Below are 14,826 nucleotides of genomic sequence, written 5' to 3' on the forward strand. Positions count from 1 at the left end.
TTGTAAGCATCAAGTTTGAGAAATATTTTCGATCTCGAAGTATTGTATGCGTGGTTGTGTTGTCTGTAAGACAAATATCTTCGCCATTGATCTTGTTTTGAGAATAACCACATTTTTTAATGTTGTAATATAATATGTGGATGGCCCACATGAATAGTTCATTACTATTCATCCAAAGGAAAATCTGATGGGTTACTATTCATGAACAGTATTTTCACTATTCATTTGAGGTAAATTTGTAAAGTAAATAGTATTGCTACAGTAATATTTTGCCTATAAAATGAAAGACTCAGCGGAGAAGAGAAACGAAAGGAAGAGAGAAAAGAGAGGAAGAAGAGATGAGAGAATAGAAAGAGATTTCTTTGTACTTCTATTATTCCAGATTATAAATGAAAGCACCCTTCCAGCCCCAAGGACGTACTCCAGTCACATTGACTGTAAAGGAACCTCGTAAATATTGTATCTTACTTCATAATACATTACAACATGTTGTAAAATCAACGGGTTACTATTCATCCAAAGAAAATTCAGATGAATTATTATTCACATGAAGAAAAACGGATGGATTACTATTCATGCACAGTATTTTAGTATTCATTTGAGGAAAGTTTGTAAATTAAATAATGTTGCTATAGTGATTCCTTTGCCTATAAAATGATTGAGAAGAGAAGGAGGAGAACACACAACAGACGGAAAGAAGAGAAAAGAAATGTTGCTTCCTTGATCGTTGTAGGATCAATCTATTTCCATATGTAAATACAAATCCTTTTTTAGAGTGATTTGTCTACAGGTAAGAGAGGTATTCAAATTTTGCATAGTATTTCACTATTTATTTGAGGAAAATTTGTAAATTAAATAGTGTTGCTATAGTGATTCCTTTGCCTATAAAATGAATGAGAGGAGAAGAAGGAGAACACACAACAGACGGAAGGAAGAAAAAAGAAAGAAAAGAAAAGAGAGGAGAAGAAAAAGAGAAAGAAGAAAGATACAAAATAAAATACTAGTGAGTTGGGCTAGAGAGAAGAAAGAAAATAGTAAGGGTTATCTTTGTACTTCTATTATTTCACATAATCCAAATACTATTGCTGCCCTGAAGACGTAGGCACATTTGCCGAACCTCATAAATATTGTGTCTTATTTACTTTATGTTTCACAACACACATACCGTCAATTTTACAACATGTTATCAGCATGAAAAGCTCTCATATCGGTGGAAAGCATAACGCCATAAACTCGGTAAAGCACTACCTACCTCTCATCTCTGTCGGCTGAAATCTCACAGATAAGAAAATCTTTTCATTTCATCTTCATATCCCTGTATGACTAATTTTCTTAAAGTAAATATAAGTTTGGTTATATAATTATCATTATTATTGGCAGAAAATTTGATAGCCATGTAAACAGCCTCTGAACTCTAAATTGCTAACTTCGGATTGAGATACTTCCTTCTTGAAAGTTGTTCGTCCGCCCAGTTTATCAAAATCTCATAAATTCCAACGGTGCGATCGTCGCAGATGTCTAAAACACTAACCCAGTTTCCAATTCCACAAAAAACTGGACAATTATCTTATGAGTACCAAAATTCCATTTTTGGTAGCTCAAATCGAAACTGTTTCTTCAAGAAAGTTGTTCAGTATCCTCTTATCCATGATACATGCCTGTAATACTCTTTTCCCTTCTACTAGGATTTTTCCCACTGGGTTTTTCCTATCAAGGTTTTAACGAGGCAACATAAGCATGCTTAACGCTATATCAACAATACAAGTAAACTTGTAATCTTATTCCTTCGCTATGGGTTTTTCCCAGCAAGGTTTTAATGAGACAATTGATGTTGATATATGGGCATCCAAGGGGGAGTGTTATAAAATTGTGAGGATGAATGAATGCCCACAGTAAATGAGACTTGGGAATAATTTGTTGTGTGGTGTTTTTTCAAAAGTGTAATGTCACGGGTGTTGTTTGATTTGTCACTTTCGAAGCCTCATTAAATACATATGGCATTTGATTAGCAATACTTTGAACATGAACGATCATTTTCACCTCATTTTCACATTGAGTGCTTCGTGGATCAAAATGAGATAAGGTGGGTACAAGCCATGCCATCTTTTGCCATTCTTTTAGAAAGGTCTTTTCTCCCTCTAACAACGGGAAGACTGTCTCATCAAAGTGACAATTTGTACAACGAGCTGTAAACATATCACCTGTCAAGGGTTCCAAATATTTAATGATAGATAGTGAATCAAAACCACATAAATTCCCAATCTGTGCTGAGATCCCATTTTAGTGCGTTGTGGCGATGCAATAGGCACATAAATAGCACAACCAAAAACTCATAAATATGAAATGTTTGGTTGATGCCCAAACACAAGTTGTATTGATGAGTATTAGTGGTTGGCTATAGGTCTCAATCGAACCAAAGATGCAGCATGTCTCCATGCAGAGACTGGCAATTTTGTTTTCATGAGCAGAGTGCGAGCTATTAATTGAAGCCGCTTGATAAATGCTTATGCTAAACCATTTTGAGTATAAACATGAGGAACATGGTGTTCAACATCAATGTCCAATGTCATGCAGTAATCATCAAGGGTTTGAGACGTAAATTCGCCAGTGTTATCAAGTCGGATGGACTTAATGGGGTAATCTGGGAACTGTGCTTGCAACTTCATTATCTAAGCAAGAAGTCTCGTAAAAGCTACATTTCGAGTAGACAAGAGGCAAACATGTGACCATCGGGTAGATGCATCAACCAAAACCATAAAATATCAAAATGGTCCACAAGGTGGTTGAATAGGCCTACAAATATCCCCTTGAATTCCTTGCAAAAATGATGGGGATTCAACATCAATCCTTAGTTGTGATGGTCTAATTACCAACTTCCCTTGAGAACAAGCCTTGTAAGGGTTATCATTTGAGATAGCAATGTGTATGCTCAATAATGAATGTCTATTAGAGTTGGTAATGATCCTATGCATCATGGTGGATCCTGGATGGCCCAGATAGTCATGCCAAAGCATGTAAATTTTTTAACCAATTAACTTCTGGTTCATGACAGTATGTGCTTCAATTGTCTTTATGTATGTATAATGCAATCTACTCGATAAACCACGCAACTTCTCCAATGTACGCTTCTGGCTATCATTGAAGGTAATGCATAGATATTCCACATTTTTTGCACTTTTCATTTCAATGTGGTATCCATTTAAACGTATGCCTTTAAAACTTAACAAATTTCGAGTAGATCGAGTAGCGTACAACGCATTTTGTATGGACAATATTGTTCCATTTGGTAACATGATCTGGGCTTTTCATGAGCCTTCAATTACATCTGATTAGCCTGATATTATTGTTACCTCTACTTTTGTAAGCATGAAGCTTGAAAAATATTTTCGATCTCGAAGTATTGTATGCGTGGTTGTACTGTCTGCAAGACAAATATCTCCGCCATTGCTCTTGTTTTGAGAATAACCATAGTTTTCATCCATGCTCTTTGAGTAAGGGAATCACAGTTAAAAACAGTTTATTCATAATAAAAGGAAATTGAAATGCTACTTTTATTGAATTGAAATGTGAGCTTTAAACTACAAATTCAGATAATAAGAGTACATCAAATAGAATTAATTCAATCAGACCAATACACTTCATTCATTCTTTCCACAATGAAGTATGAGACATCCAGGTGGGTTGTGTTCAATTACCCTGGTAAATCGAACACTGGATCATGTATATCCATTGGTTTAGCCTGGTCGAGGAAATTAGTTTCAACACCCTTCTCCTTGAGGGAGGCTTGATACAGGTCCATCAAATGTTTTGGGGTAAGACAGGTACGCGCCCAATGTCCATTGCCACCACACCTATGGAAAACTCCTTTAAGATTTCTAGGAATGTTATTCATATGAGCTTTGCCTTTGTGGCGATTTGCATTCTTGAAGCTTGGGCCTGAATTATGCTTTGAAACCTGGTAGTGAAATTGGACAACATGATTCTTGCCTTTCCCATTCCACCGGCCTCGTTTGTTACCACGTCCTCATTTATATTTATTACCAACTTGAGGATGTGATATTCACTTCAAGGGAAGCATCATTCACTTCTGGGAATGGTGCCGATCCAATAGGTCGGGACTGATGATTCTTCATTAGAAACTCATTGTTTTGTTTAGCTACAAGGAGCATAGATATCAACTGGTTATACTCAGTAAAACTTTGTTCTCTTTACAGCTGCTGCAGGAGCATGTTGGAGGCATGAAAGGTGTTGAAAGTCTTTTCTAGCATATCTTCCTCAGTGAAGATTTTCCCACAGAGCTTCATCTGAGAGATAATTTTGAACATTGCAAAATTGTACTCATCCACTGACTTGAAATTTTGGATCTTTAGGTGTATCCACTCATAATGAGCCCTTGGAAGAATCACCGTTTTCTAGTGATTGTATCTATTTCTAAGTGCTTTCCAGAGGGCTAATGGATCTTTAACTGTTAGGTACTTGCTCTCGAGTCCTTCACAAAGGTGGTAACGGATAAAGATCATGGCCTTCACCTAATCTTGAGATGATGCATTGTTCTTTTCCTTGATGGGTTCTCCAAGATTCCCTACCTCCAGACAAATTTTGGCATCCACTACCCAGGTAAGGTAGTTTTTCCCAGTAATATCCAGGGCAACAAAATCAAGCTTTGCCTAGTTTGCCATTTTCTTTTCTTTTCCGAAAGAAAAATGAGATGTGTAAGAACTTGCAATAATACGTATTCTGGAGAAATGTAGTGTTAGAACTTCTGGTTCTTACTAATTTTTCATTTTGATCTTCAGGCTAAAATGATAAGCACTCGAAACTTCAGGTTTAAGACTTACATGATTAATGAGGAGGGGCGATTGTATCGCACCACTCTCATTGAAATAATATAGCCTAAGATGGGCGATTGTACCGCACCACTCAAGCAATAGGAAATTTAAATATGTGAAGCAAGGTGGGCAATTATACCACACCACCTAAAAATGTAGTAAAATTAAAATTGCAGTTCACGATGGGTGGTGATACCGCACCATCTTGGATCGCAGTAAAATGAACATAAATAAACAATGGGTTAGTAATCAGGAGCTACACCAAACAAGAAATCAAAGATATAAGTAATTGTTATATTGAGAACTAGAAGTAGGCATGGTGGTAGCAGTTCTTCGCAAGGGCACATCAGGCAGGTGAGGCAATGAGGAAAAAGAGTAGAAAAATCCTTGGATGAAGCATTTTTCAGCGAAGGGAGATGAGAACTGGTTAAGGTTAGAGAGTCATGCTGATAACATGTTATAAATAGGCAAACATTAAAGAGAAAACATTTGCTAAGGACACGAGCGAAGTGAGTGCAAAATATCACACTGTTTTGTTTCGTAACTATAACACAAAAGGATTGCAGATAAAAAGAGGAAGGGAGGGATACTGATATTATTACTTTTAGTTCTTTTCTTTTTCATTTTCTGTAAACCTTTACGGGTGTGGCTCTATAAATAGAACATTTCGTGTGTGATTAATACACAGCAACTGAAAGAGAAAAGAATTGAAAGCAATAATATCAGTATCCCTCTCTTCCTCTTTTTATTGGCAATCCTTTTGTGTTATAGTTATGAAACAAAACAATGTGATATTTTGCACATGCTTCACTCCTGTCCTTAGCAAATGTTATCTCTCTAACTTTTCCTACTTATATCAATATATATATATATATAAGAACACGGATATGATTGAGGTATGTGGGCCCCCTGCAACTTCACCTAACGTATTTTCCCGTTCAAAAATACAATCCTAAAACTCCTATCCTTGCATTCGAAAATAGTCCCATTCCCATCAACATGCGAATTTAATCTCATCCACTAGCGAAGCCAATGCGGTGGCATTAGGGTCCCTTGACCCTAATAGATTTGTAACTTATCCCTTTAAAAAAAAGAATTTGACCTTTTTATCCCTTTCAATTTTCCAATCGTGCCCTCCCCTTTCTCATGCTATCAGTCTCGCCACTTTTCCCAAAACCCAGTCCACACCAGATCTGAAAGAAGCCACCCTTCTTCCCAACGATCTCTCTTATTCTCCAGGTTGTGTTCTCCCGACTCGGCGTCTTTCCTCTAGTAAGCTTCTCTTGTCTGAAATTTCATTCTTTATTTGTTTGGGTTTTTAAAATTGGGAAGGGGGGAATTTGAGTGAAAGAGGGGTGGGAAGAGCGAAGGAATGAGGTTTGTAGTGAGTGCAAAAGCAGAGGCTCACAGATGGGCCTACTAGGTACGTCGCCGAGGAACCGAAGGTCACGGAGGCGGTCGGAGAATGAGACTCGAGAAGAGAAAGTCTTGGGCTTGGTGGAGGAGGTTGTGAAGCTAAGAAAAATGCGGTCCAAGAAGGAAAAGTTGGACTTGGTTCTCAATTTGCCATCCCAAGTTCATCATCAAGTAAGTCCCAATTGGAAATTGCTCTCTTTTATTTTTTTCATTCTTTGGTCTTTACATGTTTCTCTGGTTCTTGTGTTTTCGCTGTTTGGTTTTGCAGTCGATGATGAGTATCATGGTAATCTTGATCAAATCAGGCAGCTTATGACTGATCTAATTATGTGGAGAGATGTTGCAAGGTCGAGCCTTTGGTTTGGTTTGGTTTGGGGTCACTCTTCTTCCTTTCCTCTTGCTTTGCCAAAGGAATCAACTTTAGGTGACTACTAGTCTTCTGCTACTCTCATTCACTTTTCCCACATTTTCCCTATTTTAATTTTAGCCAATAAAAAAACATTTGATCTTAGCCAATTCAATCATTTCATCATTTTCTCAAGATTTCCCAAATCAGACTTTTGTTTTTGGGTGCTTCATTTGTCTCCAATTCAATATGTCAAAGGTACTTGTTGTTTCCCTTTCAGCTACTCTTTTCTTTGTTTCAGGGTTTCATTTGTATCCAATGCTCATTCTTTTATTTCAGCTTAATTCAGGAGAGCCATCCATGGCCCTCAAGGTAATGACAATGTTTAATGACAAACAAAACATTAAGGTAGTGTTTGAATTTGGAATTGCTTGCTTTGCGTGATTAGTAATGGAAGCTTAACTTTTCTGAGTTACAGGTAGCTCCGTTCTTTCATATGGGAGCAGAGTCTGGGCATCTTATAACATTTGGGAGGCTCTGTATGCTTGGTATGCCCAACTTCTAATCAACCAACTCTGTTGTTGATTATTTTCCATTGCTTTGCTTGTTTCGTGTTATAATGATGATCATGGTGCTAACTCTTTGACCCCATTGTCTTAAATTCCTAGCTCCGTCATTGATCCCATCTGTACACAAAACCACTTCCACTAACAAACACAAAACAAAAAGGGAAACAAGAATACCGTAAGGAGGAGGATTCTCTCCTCTCCTAATCTCTCTCTCATTTCCTCCTCTCTTATTTCAATGGTTACAGTTAAGTTATGTTAACATTTTATATTGATCTTTTTTAAAGACATAAAAAGACAAAAATAAAAATGTCAGAGGATGGGAGGTAAATAGAAGAGGAGAAAACCCTACTCCATACAGTAATCATAAACTCCACTGATTCATTCAAATGGAAATTGGAAAGGAGGAGACAAATGAGAGACAACAAAAAAAAAAAAAAGGGGCCAAAATATACTTTTAGTTCTTGTAGTGTCTGTATTTTGTATTTTATCCAATTTAATCCATATGGTTTGTAAAATGTACGAAGCAATGAAGTCAGCTTCCGTTGCGAAATTGTTACATATATAACACCAAGGATAAAAGATTGATAACATTTCAAAGAAAAAAAAATCAACAAAAATGAAATATTCTCATTGTCACAAAATCCAATGAAACAAAAAATACAAAGATAAAAGTGGAGCTTGGTGAAATCCACAATGACTAAGAAGACAGTGGTCACCACTGTTTAATAGTATTTTTTTTCTTTTATTAGTAATAATATTCCTTTTTATTCGAGATTATTTTACCGTCAATCAGTAGTTATTTTAATTACGTACTGTAGATAAATTATAGGGACATTTTGGATGCGATCCCTAACTACAAACGTTCTTTGATTGAAATCTTTGTGATTTTTCGTTTTTTATCAAAGTCTCTGACATTAATGTAATAATGTCTTTCTATGTAGATTATTATATTTTTAAATTACAAATGAAATTTGTAGTTATTTATATAATGAGATTTTAAATAAAAGCCATAATTTATGGGATTAAAACTATTAAAAATTAATTATACTCTCCAATATATTTTGTGTGTGTGTGTGTGTGTGTACACGGGTACGTTCATCAAAACTAATCAAAAAATTATTGTACCAAAACATCGGTACATTCTTCATAAACACCAAAAAAATGATATTAGGCTTAATAATACTATTAAATTTCTTCTTTTAAACTTGACATGGATACATTCTCAAATCAACGAAATGGAATGTACCCATATAAGTTTAAAAAATAGATTAGAGAAAAGATTGAATGAATTTTATATAAAAAAAAATGGGTACATTTTATATTAAAAAAATGTACATTTTTCACATAACAAATTGGCATATTTAAGAATGGGTACATATAAGATTAAAAAATTGAAATTTTAAATTAATGGGTACAAAACTTATGATAATTTTATTTTTTATACTTTGGAAATGTTTGAATTGAAAATTAATTAGGAGTTTAATAAGGATGTGAGTATTAAAACTCTAAATCAATTACCAATTTTTATTGGGAAGTGTTATTGGCACTCTAAAAATCTCATTTTATACTCTTCACAAGAGTATTTTTCTTTTCAAATATCAAAAGTTTCACTACTACAAAACTACCCATTACTGGCACAAATAAAAACGACAAGAAAACGTTATTACTGAGGGATTTTAAGCAAAATCCGACAGAAAATGGTTGCAGTGGCGGATATCATAAGCGACAGCATTGCTCGCGTCAGGAAATAAATTTTCCGACAGAAAATACTATAAAACCGACAGAACTACTGTCGGTTTTATTCGACAGAAATTCCGTCGGTTATAACCGACAGGATATATATTTATTTATTATAATTTCTGTCGCATAAAACCGACAGAAAATACTAAAACCGCCAGGAATTCTGTCGGTTATATCCGACAGAGAATTTATTATAAAATATATAAAATCATTCTTGTCGGATAAAACCGACAGAAAGTATATTAATAAAAAAAAATCTGCGTTCACCATCGAAAACATCGGATCCCTCAACAACTTGAACAAACAGCCAAAAACCCAAGAAAACACACACAAAAGCTGAGAGAGAGTAGCAGATTTGATGGAGCTCGAGCTCGAACTCGAAAATAATATGTCGTGGCCTTTTGCTCTCTACCACTGGTTGAGCAAGATTGGATGGAGCTGAAGCTACAAAAGGTTCTATATCCCAAGGAGAATTGCAGCATGCTCGAGCTCGAACTCAAAAATAATATGTCGAGGCCTTTGAACTGCAGCATGCTCATCCCATTGAACCTGCAAGAAATACAACTAAAGATAAGTAGATGAACAGGAAGAAATAAAACAGCATTTGATCTGTAACTTGTTAGCATCTTAACCTTCAACGATCACCATTTAGATTCAGTCCACTGAGGACATAAATCCCCAACCTCAACTATTGTGCCTGTGAACCTGAGCAATATGAGAGACACAGAGAGAGAGAGAGAGAGAGAGAGCTAAAGCTAGGGTTCGAACTGGAAGTAAATGAGGAGAGGAGAGAAGAGAAGGAGAAGGAAATGAGGAGAGGAGAAAATAGGGAAGGGAGAAGCACCGACGGTAGGGAGAGATGGATGGGGGGTTATAATGTGGAAATGCTTCATTACTGTCGGTTAAAACCGACATAAATGTTTTTAATAAAAACCGACAAAATTTTTTTTAATAAAAACCGATAGAAACTTTCATTAATGTCGGTTATAACCGACATAAACAAAATGGCGGCAAAAATTTTAAACTTTCCCCCAAATTTTAAAATTTTAAACTTTCCGCCAAATTTTGTTACAATTTTAAAAAATAAAATAATAATTGTTTGGTTAAATAAATAAATAAATAATATGTATTTAAATAGAATATGTTTTTAAAAATTAAATAAATAATTCTTTGGTTTAATAGATAATTTTTACATTTTTGGTTTAATAGATAATAATCCATGTAAAATATGCGATAAATAAACAAAAAGAGAATTGTACAATGAAAATGTTTTCACACGAACTAAATATTGTCTAATCAATACTTGAAAAACACAAATAAAAATTTAGCACATATTACTTTTCCCACTTCAATTTAGCACAAATTTAGCACAAAATTTTGGCAAATTTATGCATTCTACGAAATTAGTTTCCATGATCTAACCGTCAAACTTGTTTGTAGATACTACAAGATCGCATATGTAAAAAATCGTAAAAAACAAACATTCAAAGATTACGTAACGGAACAAAAGTTTTCGACGGTTATAAACGAAAATTCACAATTTAACGGTTGTTTAATCTACTGTTTTGATGTGATACGCATTCTAAGAAGCTTTTTTCAACGATCCAACCGTCAAAATTATTTGTACACACTCCGAGATTGCATACGTAAAAAATCGTAAAAAACAAACATTCAGAGATTACGTAACGGAACAAAAGTTTTCGACGGTTACAAACAAAAAATCATAATTTAACGGTTATTTTAGCTCCGATTTTGATGATTTTTTACAGCTACACTCCTCGACCCTATAAGAATGTAATGAATAAATTTGATCTTTAATTTAAAATATTTATACTAGTGGATACCACAAAATCTTATTTTATTCTTAATGGAAGTATAACATTAACTCTAAGTGTTTGTTTAATCTACTGTTTTGATGTGATACGCATTCTAAGAAGCTTTTTTCAATGATCCAACCGTCAAAATTATTTGTACACACTCCGAGATTGCATACGTAAAAAATCGTAAAAAACAAACATTCAGAGATTACATAACGGAACAAAAGTTTTCGACGGTTACAAACAAAAAATCACAATTTAACGGTTATTTTAGCTCCGATTTTGATGATTTTTTACAGATACACTCCTCGACCCTATAAGAATGTAATGAATAAATTTGATCTTTAATTTAAAATATTTACACTACTGGATACCACAAAATCTTACTTTATGCTTAATAGAAGTATAATATTAACCAAGTGTTTGTTTAATCTACCGTTTTGACGCAATATGCATTCTACAAAACTTTTTTCAACGATCCAACCATCAAACTTATTTGTACACACTCCAAGATTGCATACGTCAAAAATCGTAAAAAACAAACATTCAAAGATTACGTAACGGAACAAAATTTTTCGACGGTTATAAAAGAAAATTCACAATTTAACGGTTATTTTAGCTCGGATTTTGATGATTTTTTTACAGCTACACTCCAGAACCCTATAAGAATGTAATGAATAAATTTGATCTTCAATTTAAAATATCTACACTAGTAGATACCACAAAATCTTATTTTATACTTAATAGAAGTATAATATTAACTAGTGTTTGTTTAATCTACAGTTTTGATGCAATATGCATTCTATGAAACTTTTTTCAACGATCCAACCGTCAAACTTATTTTTACACACTCCGAGATTGCATACGTAAAAAGTTGTAAAAAACAAACATTCAGAGATTAGGTAACGAAACAAAAATTTTCGATGATTATAAACAAAAAATCACAATTTAACGATTATTTTGGCTTCGATTTTGATGATTTTTTATAGCTACACTTCTCGATCTTCAATTTAAAATATTTGCACTAGTGGATAATTTTTTATACTTAATGGAACTATAACATTAACTCTTAAGTGTTTGTTAAATCTATCAATTTGATAGGATATGCATTCTACGAAACTAGTTTCAACGATTCAACCGTCAAATATGTTTGTATATACTCCGAGATAGCATGTGTAAAAAATCGCAAAAAAAAAAAACATTCAAAGATTAGGTAATGGGACCGTGAGTGAAAAAAAAAATATTCACACCATTTGTTTATTTATTTTTAATCAATGTAGCATTTTAAAATAATAAAATAGTCAATTTCTGTCAGTTATAACCTGCAGAATACTAAAATAATAACCGCCAGAATCTAAAATAATAAAATAGTCAAGTTATGTCGGTTATAACCGCCACAATTAACTTAGAAACCGTCAGAATAATTTAAAAATATTAAAAAAAGAGAATTCAAAAATACTGAGGGTTATAATAATTTTATGGCGGTTAAATCCGCCAGGAAAAATCCGTCAGGACTTTATGTCAAATATATCCGACAGAAAGTAACTTTAATCCGACAGTAAATAAATTATGTGTCGGAAATCTTTTATCCGTCAGAATGACTTATTAACCGCCAAGATCGTCCGACACCTAAAGCTAATATTGTAGTAGTGTTTGGAGTGTAAAATGAGATTTTTGGAATGTCAATAACAATTCTCTTTTTATTATAGAAATTATATAACTTACATGTAATTCATTAATATATTAATGCTAAAGACTTTGATTAAAATCTAAAAACTGATAAGGTTTTAATCAATGAAACTAGGGATCGGATACTAATTTTTCTTAAATTATATTTCCTTTAAGGGTAAATTACACTTTCATACCTCAGGTTTAGGGTCTATTTCAATTCCTTACAACATCCTCAAAACATTTCATTTTCGTACCTTAAGTACTGTTTTATTTCAAAATAATACCTCCATTACATTTTCCATCCATTGATCTGTTAAATGCTGACGTGGCTGCCACATATATATCACATGGCTGCCAAATGTCTGACACGTGACAAATAAAATATTTTTTTTATTTTTTTTTAAACTTGAATTTTCTCAAATTTTTTTTTTGAAAGTAGTGCCTTCCCCATTCCCCCCCCCAGCAACCCTAACCTAGAATCCAAAAACTTGCAAGAAGAAGAAGAATAAGAAGAAGAGGGAGAAAAAAATAAAATAAAAAAAACCCCAGTTCGTCCCACACTTGAGGGAGGTCGTGTAGTGCTAGGGGGGAGGGAGAACTGGGTTTGGGTCGCGAGCAGCAGCAGGTTTTTTTTTTTTTTTTTTCTTTCTTCTTCTTCCCTCTTCTTCTTCTTCTTGCTGCTGCTGCAGGGTTTTTTTTTTTCTTCTTGTTCTTCCTCCCTCTTCTTCTTCTTGCTGCTAATGCTGCAGGTTTTTTGGGTTATGGGTTAGGGATAGGGATGTGGGTCGCCAGGGGGGGGGAGGGATAGTGGGTTTCTTTTTTATTTTCAATTTATTTTCTTTTTTAGAGAAAATTCAGGTTTAAAAAAAAAAATTATTTGCCACGTGGCAGACATTTGGCAGTCACGTCAGCATTTAACATATCAATGAATGAAAAATGTAACGGAAGTATTATTTTGAAATAAAAAAGTACTTAAGTATGAAAGTAAAATATTTTGCAGATGTTGTAAGGAATTGAAATAGACCTTAAACCTGATATATGAAAATGTAATTTACCCTTCCTTTAAAGTAAAATAAAAGGGAAAGAACAACTACCAAATTCCTACGCGCATATGGACTTTGATTCTCCAATTTCGAATGGGGATCCTAATGTCTCACTATATATATACCAACATCCACTCTTCACTCGTCCAATATCCACAAGCCTTCGCTGTTTAATTTGTTAATTAAATCAAACATGTGCCACCGCAAAGTAAGTTCAACTTCGAGTCCGAGTTCGAGTTCCAAGTCGAAGCCGATCGCAATCCGACAAGTGTGGGCCCACAATCTAGAATCTGAGTTCGAACTAATTCGCCAAGTGATCGACGACTGCCCCTTTATTTCGATGGACACAGAATTCCCCGGACTAATATATCGACAGCCGTACAAACACGATACACACCCGACCGATCACTACAAAAACCTCAAATCCAACGTCGACGATCTCAACCTCATCCAGGTGGGCCTCACCCTCTCCGACTCCAGTGGCAACCTCCCCGACCTCGGCTCCCCGACGCCCTACATCTGGGAATTCAACTTCAACGACTTCGACATCGCCCGGGACCGCCACGCTTCAGACTCCATCCAGCTCCTCCGCCGCCAGGGAATCGACTTCGACCGCAACCGCTCCGACGGCATCGCGTCGGCCCGGTTCGCAGAGTTGATGATGTCGTCGGGACTCGTCTGCAACGACTCAGTGAGTTGGGTGGCGTTCCACGGCGCGTACGACTTTGGGTACTTGGTGAAGATCCTCACGGGCCGGAAGGAATTGCCGAGTGGCATGGAAGAGTTTTTGAAGATTGTGAGGGTGTTTTTCGGAAATAGAATTTATGACGTCAAGTACATGATTCGGTTCTGTAACAGCTTGTACGGAGGGCTGGACCAGGTGGCGAAGATTTTAAAGTTGGACCGAGCAGCCGGAAAGTGCCACCAGGCCGGTTCAGATAGCTTGCTGACGTGGCATGCGTTTCAGAAAATTAGGGATGTGTATTTTGTGAATGATGGCCCCGAGAAGCACGCGGGGGTCTTGTATGGATTAGAAGTGCTTTGATTTTTTATTTTTGTTTCTTCGGTATGGAGTTCCAAAAATTTCTGTATGATTGATTTGGGTATTGGATTGGAATTTTCAGAAAAAAATTCCAGCCCTAAGTAAAAGTGGATAAAAAACAATTGGTTTTTAGTTTAGCCATGGCTAGATCCATATTGGTATCGGACTGACATGGGACAGTTTTAGGCTACAATTCAGACTAAATAGAAGGATTGACTGGGCCAAACTATAAACCCATCAAACCACACGGTCAAGATTTTGGTTGGTTTATGTTTTATGCTGCACCAGTTTTCAAAGAGTGAATGTTATTTCAACATACAAGATTAAGGCACTTGCTCTCGCATACAAATCTT

General features: G+C 35.2%; 1 protein-coding gene across 1 annotated transcript; it reads left to right on the plus strand.

Moving 5' to 3' along the window:
* The first annotated feature begins 13,497 nt into the window (after positions 1-13,497).
* Positions 13,498-14,610, plus strand: LOC114819569 (probable CCR4-associated factor 1 homolog 9). Its single transcript, XM_029088691.2, has one exon. The coding sequence runs from the start codon at positions 13,625-13,627 to the stop codon at positions 14,474-14,476; it is 852 nt and encodes a 283-aa protein (XP_028944524.1). The 5' UTR covers positions 13,498-13,624; the 3' UTR covers positions 14,477-14,610.
* Positions 14,611-14,826: the final 216 nt, after the last annotated feature.

Source organism: Malus domestica, chromosome 11 (genome assembly GCF_042453785.1).
Source record: "Malus domestica chromosome 11, GDT2T_hap1".
Lineage (NCBI taxonomy): Eukaryota > Viridiplantae > Streptophyta > Magnoliopsida > Rosales > Rosaceae > Malus > Malus domestica.

What these genes read in the sequence shown, in the direction of transcription:
- LOC114819569 (XM_029088691.2), top strand. Translation starts at nt 13,625, where the DNA reads ATGTGCCACCGCAAAGTAAGTTCAACTTCGAGTCCGAGTTCGAGTTCC.